Below are 14,239 nucleotides of genomic sequence, written 5' to 3' on the forward strand. Positions count from 1 at the left end.
GTTTTATTTTGATGTCCTTTTTATCTTTTTTTTTTTTTGGCTAGGGCAGACGTTGCGGCTTCCACATATATATCGATTCTATTTGTTCTAATTTAAATTGCATTTTCCTTTTTTAACTATTTACAAATATCATAGTATGTTTAATTTAAGGTGTCGTGTCCCGTCAAACAAATGGACGGAGTAACAAATACTAAGTGCATTAATTAAGATAGTGTCAATCTACATGATGAAGATTGAAGATACTATGGCCAATGAAGACGGTCCAATTAAGCATCTGTATTACCTACAGACGTGGCTGAAGATAGAAATCAAAAAATAGAAAAAGTTAAGGGTCAATAGTTCAATCAAGTAATATTGCCAACATCAAACCAGGAAGAAGGTCTTTAAAATTTCCCCCTACTATTATAGTGGATATTGAGTGACTACAGTGTAAAATTAACTAGTAGAGTTACTTTGCCAAAAGATTCACACAAACGTCTAACTGACTTCAATTTCCTTTGTCTGCCACCGCATAATAGGTCGCTGCTTGTTGACCTAACAATATTAAAGTCCCTTTACACTATTTAAGACACAGGCAGAGTTCACTTTGCCACAGTACTATTCCGAAGCAGCAACCTTATATACTAAGCATCTGTTCTTTTTTTCGTTTGAATGAAATGAAAAGCGTCAAAATGTCAGTGAGGTTGATTCTCATATTTCTGGCACTGGTGCTTTTTCATCATAATGCTGTATTAGAAGCCATAGAAATAGGTGAGCTGAGGAAAATGGCAGCGAAGAACAATGTGACATGTATCTTGGTGTTTGGAGATTCAAGTGTAGATCCTGGAAACAACAACCATCTTTCTACTCTAAACAAGGCCAATTACTTGCCTTATGGGTTGGACCTTTCCAATTCTCAACCTACTGGCAGGTTCTCTAATGGCAAACTTGCAACTGACTTCATTGGTAACTCTCAATATTTTCTTTTCCTTGCTACTACTTCTTATTAGTTAGAGTAATAAAAGATGCAGAAGAAATAAATACTACTGTAGAAAATTTTACAAGTATTGCTATTTTTCTGGTTGTATGTATATGTTTGAGTAATAAGTGTTGATGCTTGGCCATTTGTTTAATTTGGAAAATACATAAATAGTAACCGGGTTTAGGGTAATTTTAAAATATAGTTAAAAGTAGAAGTACAAATTTTGGATTTTTTAAGAAAGTATTTTGACACATGGAATTTACTCTGTAAAAATTTTAACCGGGTTCAAAGGTTTCAAGTCCATGTCGTTAGGGTCAAATGCACGAGACGATTCGCTAATAATATGGGTATTCATATATAATGGAGGGTAATTTTAAAACATAATTGAGAGAAGGGGGACAAATTTGGCCATCTTCCTTAAATATGATCTTGCCTAATAGTAATCCCTGCCTTTACTGGATTAGTTTGTAAGCTTTGTGATCTGTTTTCAGTTTCATCACAATAGGTTTATGTATGTACCGAAATTGACAGTTACGTCGAATATGATAAAAAGGATTCTTGTTAATTACCATTTCTTTCCGTCTTGCTTTTAGAAGATTTGAAGTAGCTAAGTTCCTAATCCTCCAACTCCCCTTCCCCCACATAAAAATAAAATAAAGTAAAAGAGCCTCTAATTTAATTTGAAGTAAAAATTCCGTATTGCAGCGGAGGCACTTGGTTACGTGAACATGACAAGAGGATTTCTCGACCCACAAATCAACAAGATGGATATGCTACATGGCATTAGTTTTGCATCAGCTGGCTCTGGTTATGATGATCTCACTGCTAATTTGTCTGTATGTTCTCCTAGCTACATCTAGCTACTCATTGGTCCTTAATTTTGTATTTCAGTTTTATGTTTTTTGGATTAACTTTTTGTCTTTAAATGTTTTTTCTGATAAAATCAGAATGCAATGTCACTAGCCAAGCAAAGGGAATATCTCAGGCACTATGAAATCCACTTGAGGCAAATGATGGGAGCTGAGAAAGCAAGTGAAGTCATGAAAAATGCACTATATATACTAAGTATGGGAACTAATGACTTTCTCCAAAATTACTTTGTGGAAGTTGTACGTTCAAAGCAATACTCGGTGGAACAATACCAGAACTTCTTGATCCATTCCATGTTTACTCACGTCAAGGTCCTCATTCTCTCCTCTTATGTTTAAAGACGAGTATATACGTTTTTGTTTTACTAACGATGGTGATCGCTAATATAACTTGCCCGACTATTTAACTTTATTAGAATTTGAACCTGGTTTTCCATAGATTTCACCCTTTTCATTAACTGCTAGAACACATATTATAAAACCTAATTTTTCGCTAAAAGCATGCAAGTCCTAATCGAATCAAATATTATTATTTTCTCTATTTTCTAAATTTCTCATGTTTTGTACTTAGGGATACATGTCTTTTTCTATATATAGTAGTTCTAGGTAGTAAAATTATGAAAGAGTTGGCCGAGCAAAGTTACGGCGTTTCATGCTTATAGATTTAAATTATATAAATTGATGATGAGAAGAACTTTGGCAGGATATAATTCATGGTGTAGGAGCAAGAAGATTAGCAGTGGTAGGAGTTCCTCCTCTTGGATGTGAACCACTTATTAGAACCATTCGAGATGATGAAACTAAGTGTGACGATGATTTGAACAAAGTTGCTTTCTCTTTCAATTTGAAACTCAAAAGAGAGTTGCAAACTCTAAAAAGATTATTTGGGATCAAAGCTTCCTTTATAGACATCTATAGCATCATTCAAGAAGCAGTCCAAAACCCCCATAAATTCGGTAAGGAGCTAATTGTGTCCATTTCGGTCAACGTTTTTCAAGGAAATTCTTCGCGTTTTGAAACAAAAGAATTTCCAACTTCTTGGCGTTTTGTAAATCTAATTATTCTCAAGTAATAAGATTATATACATCAAGGTTCACTTTAAAAGTTGGTCAAATTAACTACTGAAGAGTGATAAATGGTTGGTACTAATTAATGAAATGAATGAATTACTAACAGGTTTTGAAGAGACAAGTAAAGGCTGTTGTGGGACAGGAACAACTGAGTATGGAGAGACTTGTAAAGGGTTGACAACTTGTGCTGATCGAACAAAGTTTGCGTTCTGGGACGCAGTTCATCCCTCAGAGAAAATGCATAAGATCATGGCTGATGAAGCTCTTAAAGCTATAAATTCTGATTTACTCAGCTGATAATCATCTTATTTATTAGTATCATTTTGTTATTATTGTTACTTTCCTACCCATAGCTAGTAGTTATGCATGTTCAGTATTTGCCTCGTGGATTTTTCGAGATAGCAGCAAAGTTAGCCTCTGAAATATGGAACTTGTGGTTTTCCTTTTGAGTGTAGATTCAATTGAATAAATTTCTTATATTAAGAAAACATACTTGTTTTACTTAAAAGTATATTAATGACTTGATATTTTGGAGATACAAGTTAGTGGATGATAATGTGCTTGAAAATCTCAAGAGACATAAACAGCTCAAATACCGCTCCATCGTGAAAAATCAAGAAATAAAAATCAAATCATCCAATAGTTGTGAGCATCACACAATTTTTGTTCCTCCTTTTTTCTTTTAAAGAAATAAATTTAGTACTTCGTGATACATGAAAATTTGAAGGCCGAAATGCTTGAGAGATAAGATAATACTGAAACCATCAAGAATGGAAGAGAGAAATCTAATATATTAGTGAGAAAACCTTAGAGACCATATGAAAGATATGAGTAAAAGAGTAAGTTGTAAATGAACATCACCTTAGATTCTAAAAAATCTCAAGCATTTCAATTTACATAAAAGAAACATAACAGTGAGAATAATAAAATTAGACGTGAACTGCTTCTAGAATGGGCTTTTTGATGTTAGGCTTGAGTGGGTTTATATACGTATGGCCAGACCGAAATCCACCCCAACACCCCTCGCTGAAGCTGAAAGGGACTGTCATTCAAGTTGAAAAGAAGTATACACAAAATCCAAGGAAACTAGCACCTATCAATCGGCTTTCCTCTCAGCACAAAATAACAATCAATCTCGATATGTTTCATGGGCTCATGGACAGTGGCTAATTTAAGTGGAGGGAAGGTATTGAACTGGAAAATTACACTGTATAAATAGGGTAAATTAAAATTTTAAGTTATAAGTAAGCCGTTGATTCCCTTGACAAAAAGAAAAAGTGTAGTAGTGAAGGCGTTTAAAAGTTGTTATAGATCATAGGTTTAAATCCCAAATATGATATTCTAAATTTTCTTTGAATCCCCTTGTATTAGTTTTTTGTTCCGCCATTGCTCACGGATACCCCTTAATAGGATAGATTGGTACTTCTTTCCTCTTATTTAATTCTACTACAGACATCAAAAGGGAATTGCTAATATATGGAAAACTTTTCAACAAAGTGGCTCTCAATCTGCTACTTCTATATATCTTTGGTCAACCAAGAAATGTCAAACACTAAAAAGTATTTGCAAAGTAGGGAAGAAAAACCACAAGTTCATAGCTCAACCAAAGCACATGTTCATAGTTTGGCTTGCAATGCAAGGCAGATTGCTGTTAAAGGAGAGATTAATTAAGTTACACGTTCGAGTAACAGATGCTAATTGATGTTTATGTGATGACAACACTAAGGAATCTCATCAACACTTGTTTGTGGACTGTAATTGGGCAAAAACAATCCGTGATTCCCTGTTCCAATGGACTGGTGTTCATATCTCGCTCGGTAACTATCAGCATGTATTGGCCAACATAAAGAGGAAGCACGGGAAGCAAGGTAAAAAAGGAAGTGATAGCTACACTGTGGGAAGAAATTATATACCCCATATATGGAGGGCAAGGAATTGGAGAATTTTTAGAGGGCATACGGTACAAAAAGAGCTGGCAATTGCACAGATTAAAACGGAGAGAATAGAGAAATTTAACAAGTCTAGGAAAATGAATAGCAGTAGGAGGTTCGTGCAGAGACTTTTGTGTAATTAGCGAATTATGTTTTCATAAGCTCTATTGAGTTTACTAGAAAGTCTTCAAAGTACAACTGTTTCACAATAGAAATAAATAGTATAAGTACAATATCAGAAGGTGACTCCGAGGCCTGCGAATACGACGACAGGTATACCTTGAGTTTCCAAAGCAAAGTCTGAATAGCTAGCTACTGATCAGCCAACTCTGTAGTACCTGTATCTGCACAAAAATGTGCAAAAAGCGTAGCATGAGTACACGATAGTAGTACCCAGTAAGTACCAAGACTAACCTCGGTGAAGTAAAAACGAGGAACAGTCAAGACACCTACTATATCAAATAACCTGTACAAGTATGAATGTGAAACTAAAAGAGAACAATATCAGAATAAAACTAAGCATGAAAACAATACCAAACAGTGCTTGTAATAGGAAACTAAGAGCAACAATTAGCAGCAGGGAAACAAACAGGTAATAACGCCGTGGAATAAGTTGAATACAGTTAAAGTCCGGTGAAAGCAAGTAGAGGGAACAAGTAATAATTCAATAGGAGCAAACCGCTTCCACACAAGATTTGTTCAAAGATTTCCCCGAGGTACTTCACCTCATAGTCACATTTCACGGGTCCTAATTCGTGAACCCTAATCACTTGGCATCTTGTGCCCACATTACATTTCATAACTGCACAGATGACTCACGTGCCAAAAATGTGACAATATCAAATATTCGCATGGACAACTCACGTGCCAACAATAATAATGATCCATGACCACACGGACAATTCACATGCCAATAGAACAACTCTCACACAGAAAGCAAGTAAACGGGAGTACATGTAAATGGTCAATAACATCAAGATTCATCTTCTTAACCGATATGGGTGATTAATTACGTGTATGCTTGTGTAAGTGTTCTATCCCAATTCAAGTCAACAAGTAAGATTAGAGACAATGAATGGCACATAAGAAACGATCACCACAAAATGTACAAGGTATAACTCACACAAGGTAGGCACACCACTATACAAATATCAACAATAACAATGCCCCCAGGCCATCACAAGTCATTCCCCGATATAGCCCACCTTGTCTCGCCATGTGCACAATAATAAGGTAAATGCTCGCCTTGTCTCACCGCACGCGCACAATAATATTTCCACCTTGTCTCGCCACATGCGCAAACCTACATATATATCCCGCCTTGTCGCGCCGCATGTGCAAATATCAATAATAACAACAGCACGGACAACTCACGTGCGAACACCCCGACAATCCTCTAAACAATACCACGTGTGCCAAAACATAACAACACAATAAAATGACTTTCACAACATGTGCCCATATGTCACAATATTTTCTCAAAACAGTTTCAATATCACAGCCACACATAGCCCTCAGCTCAACAACACTGAGTACAACAACAATAACGGTAACACAAGAGTACGGCAAGTAAATCAATACAAGAACTTCAGAACACAAAGAAACGGAAGAACGTGCTCACAAAGAAAGACACAACAAGGAGTAATGGTCTCAATAAGAATAGCTTAACAAGGGAGAGATAATGTGTAATAATGATTTCACAAGAGTGCGATTCGACGATAAGAGAGATAACATAAATCAATGACCCCAAGTAAGAACATGTCAACAATGAAAGGGACAACAAAATTTCAATTAAAGCTAAACAATTACGGAAGAAATAACAATAACTTCAATTAAGGTTAAGCAATTACGAAAGAAATAATAATAACTTTAATTAAGGTTAAATAACTACGGGAAAGACAACTAGGCAATAAAGAGGCAACAACTTCAATTAAGGCACATAAGAGATTAATTGGCAACAAGGGTAGAACACGAATCAATCAATTCCAAATAAGACATATAAGGGTGAATTTAGTAAATGAAGGATTTAACATGCTAAAACAACTTCACATCTAATGAACATAAGAACCTGAAAGCCCTAAACGGTCAAATTTTCACAAATAAGCCCGAGTACGTACTCGTCACCTCGCGTACACGGCCTTCACATGACACAATTAGCACAAATGACTCAAATCCTAAGGGGTAGCTCCCCCCTCCCACACCCACACAAAGTTAGGTAAGATACTTACCTCAAAGAAGCTAGACCGATACTCTAAAATGACCTTATCTGGTGAAACAACCTTTGGAAGGATCAAATCTAGCCAAAATAACTTCAAATCATAAATAAAACTCATAGGAAACAATTCCGGATAATAAAGCTTTGGTCTTTAATTAAAATTAAAAAGTCAACCTAAAACGTTAACCCCGGGCCCGCACCTCAGAACCCGATAAAATTTATAAAATTCAAACATCAATTTTGATACGAGTCCAACCATACCAAAATTATCAAGTTCCGATATCGAATCGCCCTTCAAGTCCTCATTTTACATTTTTGAAAGATTTTACAAAATTTCCATTTTCTTCCATTCAATTCACTAATTTAATGATAAAAATAAAAATAAAATCATGAAATAAAATTAAATCCATGTAAAGATTACTTACCCCAAACAACCACATGAAGAACCCCTCAAATATCGCCTAAATCCAAAGTCTATAACTCAAAATATGATAAAAATGGTGAAACCCCCGTTTTTAGAAACCTCTCTAGGCAAGTCACATTTGACACCTAGGATTTATAAATTGTATTTTACACCTGAGAGTTATAAATGGCATTTGACACCTGAGACTTATAAATCGCATTTGACACCTGCGATTTGCCTCTGTTCCCTCAAACTCCAGAAAAACAGCAGTCTTTTCCGACACGAAAATGGGCACAACCCTCTCATACGACCTCCGAATGCGACGATTCTTATTGCTGTGGTTCTGTATTTACGATACGGATCTGATGGTTTGATTGAATCACAAATCGAATTCCGTTTGTACAATATGGTACCCTTTATGCCAAAAGAAACAATATTGAAACATCAAATAAGAGCGCGACACAATCCATTTCCATCCGAAACTCACCCGAGCCCCATGGGACCCCAACTAAGTATACTAACAAGTCCCAAAACATGATATGAACTTGCTCTAAGCCTCAAATTGCCTCTAACAACACTAGGATCATGAATCGCGCATCAATTCAAGCCTAAGAAACTTATGAACTTCCGAAATCCAAAAATAATGTTGATTCATAGCAAACCAACTCCGATTGATTTTAAATATTGCACACAAGTCATAAATGACAGTACGAACCTATCCCGACTTCCATAATCGGGATCCGAACCCGACATCGATAAAGTCAACTCTCGGTCAAACTTTTCAAAATCTTCCATTCTTCCAACTTTCGCCAATTCATGCAGAAACGACGTACAAACCTCCAAATCAACATCCGGACACGCTCCTAAGACCAAAATTACCATACGGAGCTATTGGAACCATCAAAATGCTATTTCGGAATCGTATACATAAAAGTCAAACCCCGATAAACTCTTACCACTTAAACTTCTAAAACAAGAATCCTTCTTTCAAATCAATCCCGAATCATCTAAAATCCGAACTTGACCACGCACGCACGTCATAACACATAACATGAAGCTGCTCAAAACCTTAAATTACCAAACGGAACGCTAATTCTCAAAACGACCAATCAGATCATTACACCTTTTAAATATTTTTTTAAATTTTCATTGCTATTTAATTTGATTTTGCGATCATATGAAAGTTGTAGATTATTAGTTGCCTGATTATATATTTTAAGTTCTATCCTTCAGCACTATTTACAATTTTAAGGACTTGTTCTTGTTGAAACTGAGAAGGAAGCATGATAACTTGTGAATTTAAAGTTATAATATTATTAAAATAAAATAAATTTTAAGTTGAATTATTGACTTATGATTGAGGGTTTTTATGATACTTTCTTTATTTATTGAGTTATTATACATGATTAATATATATGATCATCTTCACGAGCTTATACTTTTATTTTATTATTTAAACATAAATTTTAAATAAATTAGCACTCATTGAGATAGAATACACGCGCATCACGCGTACCTTGAGACTAGTACTATATTAAAAGCACTAAACCCCTAATCGAAATATCGTTCGCCTTTTATATCCCTTTAGAATATGTTTCACATTGGATAAAATTATAATTATAAATTAATTATTTTCCTAATATTTAAGAATTACAAATCAACTAAAACATTGGTTGTTAAAACATTCCTTATTTGAAATTATGCAAAGGCTCTAATAAATAGGAACTTCATTCACCTAAGGAATTTATATTGTTAACTTTGTTTAATCCTAATTAAACTATCCAAGACTCGACATGCGCATGAATTTTCATTCTTTCGGCCAATTCTTTTTTAATAATAATAAAAATAATAGCAATATTAATAATAATAATTACATAATATTTGAAAACATCGATCAATGTTGAACAAAATACTAACAAAATATTTAAATGGTTGACAAGAGTCAAGTACATTAATGATTTTACAAACATAAAAATCCTAAAAGTGAAATATCAAAATAATTATTTTACTCTTTGATAATATAATTTAGATAACAGTATAATTATAATTAATTACTTAAATTAGATGAGCTGATATAAAGAATGTGAATCAACAGAAAATAATTATTTCCTTTAATGTAACGAACAAATAATTAAGCCTTTGAATTAACTAAAGAATCAATTTAATTATTTTTCATATTCATCATATAAGTAAAATTATTTTAAAATTGACAAATCTTATAGTACACATAAATTTGTTTTGATAATAATATCATTAGCATATGGCAAAATTGGTTATAATAGTATTAAGAGTCAAATTCATAAAAATACAAACTTGAAGCAATAAGGAGGAAATAATATGTAGAATACAAACTATATTCTGAACGAATTGTCATTTTTTTAATATATTTTTTTTTTATTATTATTATTTTATTATTATTATTATTATTGTTATTGTTATTATTATTATTATACAAATGACATCTCCCCTTATGTTCTATATTAAATTATTTGCTGTAAGAAATATAAGTCATTTAGACTTTACGTTTCCCCTTATCAATCTTTTCTATGAGCATAACACCAACCTCTTCATTCCCAAAATGGCAGAGAAATTTATTTATTTAATTTATCTTATTTGACAAATCTTTGTTCATAATAGTATTTTATATATTTTTTGTTTATTTTTGTATTAGGTCATAAAAATAACAATATTCTTTTATAAGATATTTCTATAGAACTCCTCGAAAACTACAATAAGGCAACTAAGAACTTTTACGAAAGGAATTCTTTCTTCATTGAGCCAACTATAACTTTAGTAGTCATCGTTTTTAAGAACTTATACATGTTTTGTTAATTTTTATTTTAAAAGTCAAACACATTGTTTATTAATATTTTTTATAACTTTTTGAAATAGTATATTTTACTGATATACTATATTAAACGCACGGTGACTCTTAGTGAGATTTCGTTCGTTATTTTTACCCTTTAAAAATAAGTTTCATACTGGACAAATATGTAATTTAAGTTACTTTCTGTCACGACCCGGAATTCCCACTTTCGGGACCGTGATGACGCCTAACATTTCACTTACTAGGCAAGCCAACGTTAGAGAAATCCCTGATCCAGTTTTTTTTAAACAATTCAAATAAGTAAAACCAATTAAATTGAAATGAAACTAAACGAAGTACGAAGTGGCATAATAACCAATTGTCATGATCCAAAATCCTACCACAGGCGTCGTGATAGTACTTATTCTCTAAGACTAGGTAAGCCGATTACAATTACAATTCAAGCCATTTCTTTAACATATAATTTCATACAAGTGTTGAAACCAACAACAGAAATAATTATAACAACCTCCCAAGACTGGTAATACAGAGTCATGAACTCTAACTGAATACATGCAATGATCTCAAGGATCGAATATACAATACTGTTCGAATAAGAGATGACAATACAATATAATGGAAAGATTCCAAGGGACTGTTACGACCAAGCAGTCCTACCTTGAATCCTTGCGATTACACTTTAATCTCTGTCCGAATCTGATATCTCCAACACCTGGCTTTGCACAAAAATATACAGAAGTGTAGTATGAGTACAATAGTAGTATACAATAGTACTGAAAAACAACTAGCAATGATAGCAACAATAATCAACTAATAATATAAATAACAAGGCAACAAGAACACCATAAAAATTGCCCAAACGAATAATGAACACAACACAACCAATTAATCAAGTCCTTCAAAATATACATCTTTTATCTATAAGTCTTTCGAATATAATTCCCTCAAATAAAACCTTTCAAATATAATTCTTTCAAATAAATATTTTCGAATATAGTTTTTCAAATAAAATCTTTCGAACATAATTCTTTCAAATAAATATCTCAGAATATAATTCTTCAAATAAAATCTTTCGAATATAATTCTTTCAAGTAAATATCTCCGAATATAATTCTTTTAAATGAATAACTTTCGAATATAATTCTTCAAATAAAATCTTTCGAATATAATTCTTTTCAAGTAAAAGTCACCACGTGACACCTCATTTCATAATCATATAAATTACAGGTCTCAGTCCACTTTCATATTTTTACGGCATCTCGAGCCCATACCTCTATCGCAACTGCACGGATAATTCACAAGGTAGAAGATAAAATAATATAATAAAATGACTGATCAGTGAACAAATGAGAATTTATAGAAAGACAACAACACAACAAATAGAGGTAAACAACATGGGCGCTCCTGAAGTACCGCCTCATAATCCCAAAAGTAAATATGCAACAGGAGATCTCCCAAGGAACCACCTCGTAGTCCCAAAAGTAAATATGCCAACATAAGGATCTCCCGAGGAACCGCTTCGTAGTTCCAAAAGTAAATATGCAAGATAGGGGGATCTCCCGAGGTAACGTCTCGTAGTCTCAAAAGTAAATATGCAATACTGGGGGATCTCCCGAGGTAACGCCTCGTAGTCCCAAAAGTAAATATGCAAGACAGGGGGATCTCCCGAGGTAACGCCTCGTAGTCCCAAAGTAAATATGCAAACAACAAAGACGGAAGAATAACTGAGCAAGAACAACCTCTTCTTAAATCCAAATTTCTGATAAATATATTAACGCCTTTTTTTAATCTTATTTAATTAATTATTTGCAGATGAAAAATCCATAATGAAATTATTTCCAGGAAATGTCAACTCAACAAATGCACAGAATTCATATAAAAATTAAAGTGGCAATCACATCAAATTATCATATAAAAATAACCTCGGCAAACAAGGAATGAGGCATGACAAATAAAGAATTTACTATGTTTCAACAATTTTCTAATTTAATACATAAGGGCGTCTACGAATTTCAACCAATGTAATTTTCACATATAAATCAAGTACGTACTCGTCACCTCGCGTACATGGTTATCAATTACACATTTTCCACATAAGACTCAATGCCTAAGGGGTAATTCCCTCCTCAAGGTTAGGCAAGATACTTACCTTTTTTGAAGTTATGCCGATATTCCAAAATAACCTTCTTGCTTGAATTCATCTTCGGACAACTCATATCTTATTACAACTGCTTGACTGTTTCCTTCAAAATTCGAACAAGAATGAACATCTGACCGGAGCTTTTGAAACTCGACGACCTCGACTCGATTCAGCAAATTTAACGGTGGTGTTTGGAGGTGGAAGGTTGGTTTTTAGGACTGGTTTTCAGCTGATTTCGCAGTTGATTTGCAGTAGTTTTGGAACTGGATTTTGATGTAATCTTCAGCTCGTTTCATGGTTGTTTAGTGGAGGAATTTCAGCTGGGTTTGGGGCAGTTTTTCAGGTCATTTTTGGAGGTGTTTGAGGTCGTTATTTTTTTGCTGATTTTCGCTGGGTAATTGGGGTTGTTTTCCAGCTCATGGTTGCTGGGTTTAAGGAGTATTTTTCAGCTCGTTTTGGAGCTATTTTGGGGGGGTGATTTCGAGCAGATTTCGTGGCTGTTACTGGGTGTTTTTTGGGAGAAAACGGCTGGGTATTTGGAAGCGTTTAGGAGATGATTAGTGGGTGGTTTGGAGCTAATTTATGGACTGGTTTTGAGCTAGTTTCAAGTTTGAATTTGTGGGGGGGTTTTCACTGGTCTTTTTGGTGAAGAACAGTGGATTTTTGCTGCTGCTTTGAGGAAGGAGAATCAGTCACGTTTTCTCCTGTTTCTCCTCTATTTTTTTAGATCTGTTCCGTCTCTCCAATGTCTCCTCTATCTATGTTCCGTCACTAAAAGTCCATTTTCCGTCACTAAAGGTTCGCATCAGAACCTGCTTGCACTAGCAATTTATTATTTCATTAGAAAGGCTTTAACCCCATCATACGAACTCGGAATTCGATGATTCTTGTTCCTATGAGTCACAAATAATTATACGAACCTAGTCGTTCAATCGAAACTCAATTCAGAGCTCATTTTCTCAATGCGATACCAATTTCGCTCGTTAAATAATTAACTCATATTTTGCGCTAAAAACTCAATCGCGACTTGATAAAATTAGACCAAACATTCCAGATCATTCCTATAATTCATTATCAAACTCCCGAAAGTCTCGAAATTGAATTTCGATCTCTAGAACTAAAAATGGACCTTTGGATCATTACATGTTTGTGTTCAAAACACCAAACGCTTCCAAAAACTGTTCCAAAACTCAATAGAGCCCCATGGGACCCTAACCAAGTATACTAACAAGTCCCATTACATGACACGAACTTAGCCGATGCCTCAAAGTACATTAAATAACACTAAAATACGAATCGCACCCCAATTTAAGCTTAATAAAAACTAACGAATTCCAAATTCTACATTCGATGTCGAAACCTATCAGATCAATCCGGAATGACCCCAAATTTTGCACACGCTTCTTAAATGACATAATGGAGCTGTTCCTATTTCTGGAATTAAATTTTGACCCCGATATCAATAACGTCAACTCCCGGTTAAACTTTCTAAAAATCTTCCACTTTCTAACTTTTGGCATTTAAAGCCAAAATCAATTACAGATTGTTGATACCCAATTTTGCCCTCATATTTTTCAATAGTATATATACTTTCAAAATATTATTTTTTGCATCATTACTTAATTTACAAGAGTTATATAAGTATTTTTCTTTAGCCTTAAAATTAGTTTTCTTGCATTTAAATTACTTGAATAGGTATTAATTACCCCTTTAATTTATTTTGTGATGATTTCATCGCCCAAATTAATTATTTACGACCACATATATGCTCTACAATATTTTATTTCGTTTTATATAATTTCATTTACATTTTTAACTATTTT

General features: G+C 33.9%; 1 protein-coding gene across 1 annotated transcript; it reads left to right on the forward strand.

Annotated features, from left to right (window-relative positions):
- Positions 1-499: 499 nt before the first annotated feature.
- Positions 500-3,388, forward strand: LOC104108244 (GDSL esterase/lipase At5g45950). Its single transcript, XM_009617230.4, has 5 exons — positions 500-945; positions 1,667-1,797; positions 1,909-2,142; positions 2,534-2,786; positions 3,007-3,388. Exons 1-5 carry the CDS (start codon positions 657-659, stop codon positions 3,195-3,197), a joined length of 1,098 nt encoding a protein of 365 aa, XP_009615525.1. The 5' UTR covers positions 500-656; the 3' UTR covers positions 3,198-3,388.
- Positions 3,389-14,239: the final 10,851 nt, after the last annotated feature.

This window comes from Nicotiana tomentosiformis, chromosome 2 (assembly GCF_000390325.3).
Source record: "Nicotiana tomentosiformis chromosome 2, ASM39032v3, whole genome shotgun sequence".
Taxonomy (NCBI): Eukaryota; Viridiplantae; Streptophyta; class Magnoliopsida; order Solanales; family Solanaceae; genus Nicotiana; species Nicotiana tomentosiformis.